The following is an 852-nucleotide window of genomic DNA, read 5'->3' as shown; positions in this document are numbered from 1 at the left end:
AACGCCGTGACGTCACCCAACGGGATGACGTCACCCAACGGGATGACATCACTCAACGAGATGACGTCACCCAACGGGATGACGTCACCCAACGCCGTGACGTCACCCAACGGGATGACGCCACCCAACACCATGACGTCACCCAACGCCGTGACATCACTCAACGCCATGACGTCACCCAACGGGATGACGTCACCCAACGCCGTGACGTCACCCAACGGGATGACGTCACCCAACGGGATGACGTCACCCAACACCATGACGTCACCCAACGGGATGACGTCACCCAACACCATGATGTCACTCAATGCCATGACGTCACCCAACGGGATGACGTCACCCAACGGCGACGTGGCACCCAGTGAGAGAACGTCGCCCAACGCGATGACGTCGCCCAACGGCGACGCGACGCCCAACGCGATGACGTCACCCAACGGGACGACGTCACCGCCCAGGACGGCGTCACCCAATGGGGCAAGGTGGGTGTCACCCAATGGGTCATTGTCACCCAGTGGTTGATGTCACCCAATGGTTGATGTCACCCAATGGTTGATGTCACCCAACGAGTTGATGTCACCCCCAAGGTCTTTGTCACCCAATGAGTTGATGTCACCCAATGGTTGATGTCACCCAATGGTTGAGTTGATGTCACCCAACAGTTGATGTCACCCCATGGTTGATGTCACCCAATGGTTGAGTTGATGTCACCCAATGAGTTGATGTCACCCAATGGTTGATGTCACCCAATGGTTGATGTCACCCAACGAGTTGATGTCACCCCCAAGGTCTTTGTCACCCAATGAGTTGATGTCACCCAAAGGTTGATGTCACCCAATGGTTGATGTCACCCAA

The 852-nt window shown here is 56.1% G+C and overlaps 1 protein-coding gene across 1 annotated transcript; it reads left to right on the top strand.

Moving 5' to 3' along the window:
* Positions 1-16: 16 nt before the first annotated feature.
* LOC113942309 (mucin-1-like) lies at positions 17-519 on the top strand. The gene is made up of 2 exons (XM_027633444.1): positions 17-299; positions 369-519. Exons 1-2 carry the CDS (start codon positions 25-27, stop codon positions 517-519), a joined length of 426 nt encoding a protein of 141 aa, XP_027489245.1. The 5' UTR covers positions 17-24.
* The last annotated feature ends 333 nt before the right edge of the window (positions 520-852 follow it).

The sequence above is a fragment of the Corapipo altera genome, unplaced genomic scaffold, assembly GCF_003945725.1.
Source record: "Corapipo altera isolate COAL_440 unplaced genomic scaffold, ASM394572v1 49265, whole genome shotgun sequence".
NCBI lineage: Eukaryota > Metazoa > Chordata > Aves > Passeriformes > Pipridae > Corapipo > Corapipo altera.
The sequence above is the reverse complement of the archived record's forward strand: the minus strand, read 5'-3'. Positions and strand labels throughout refer to the sequence as shown.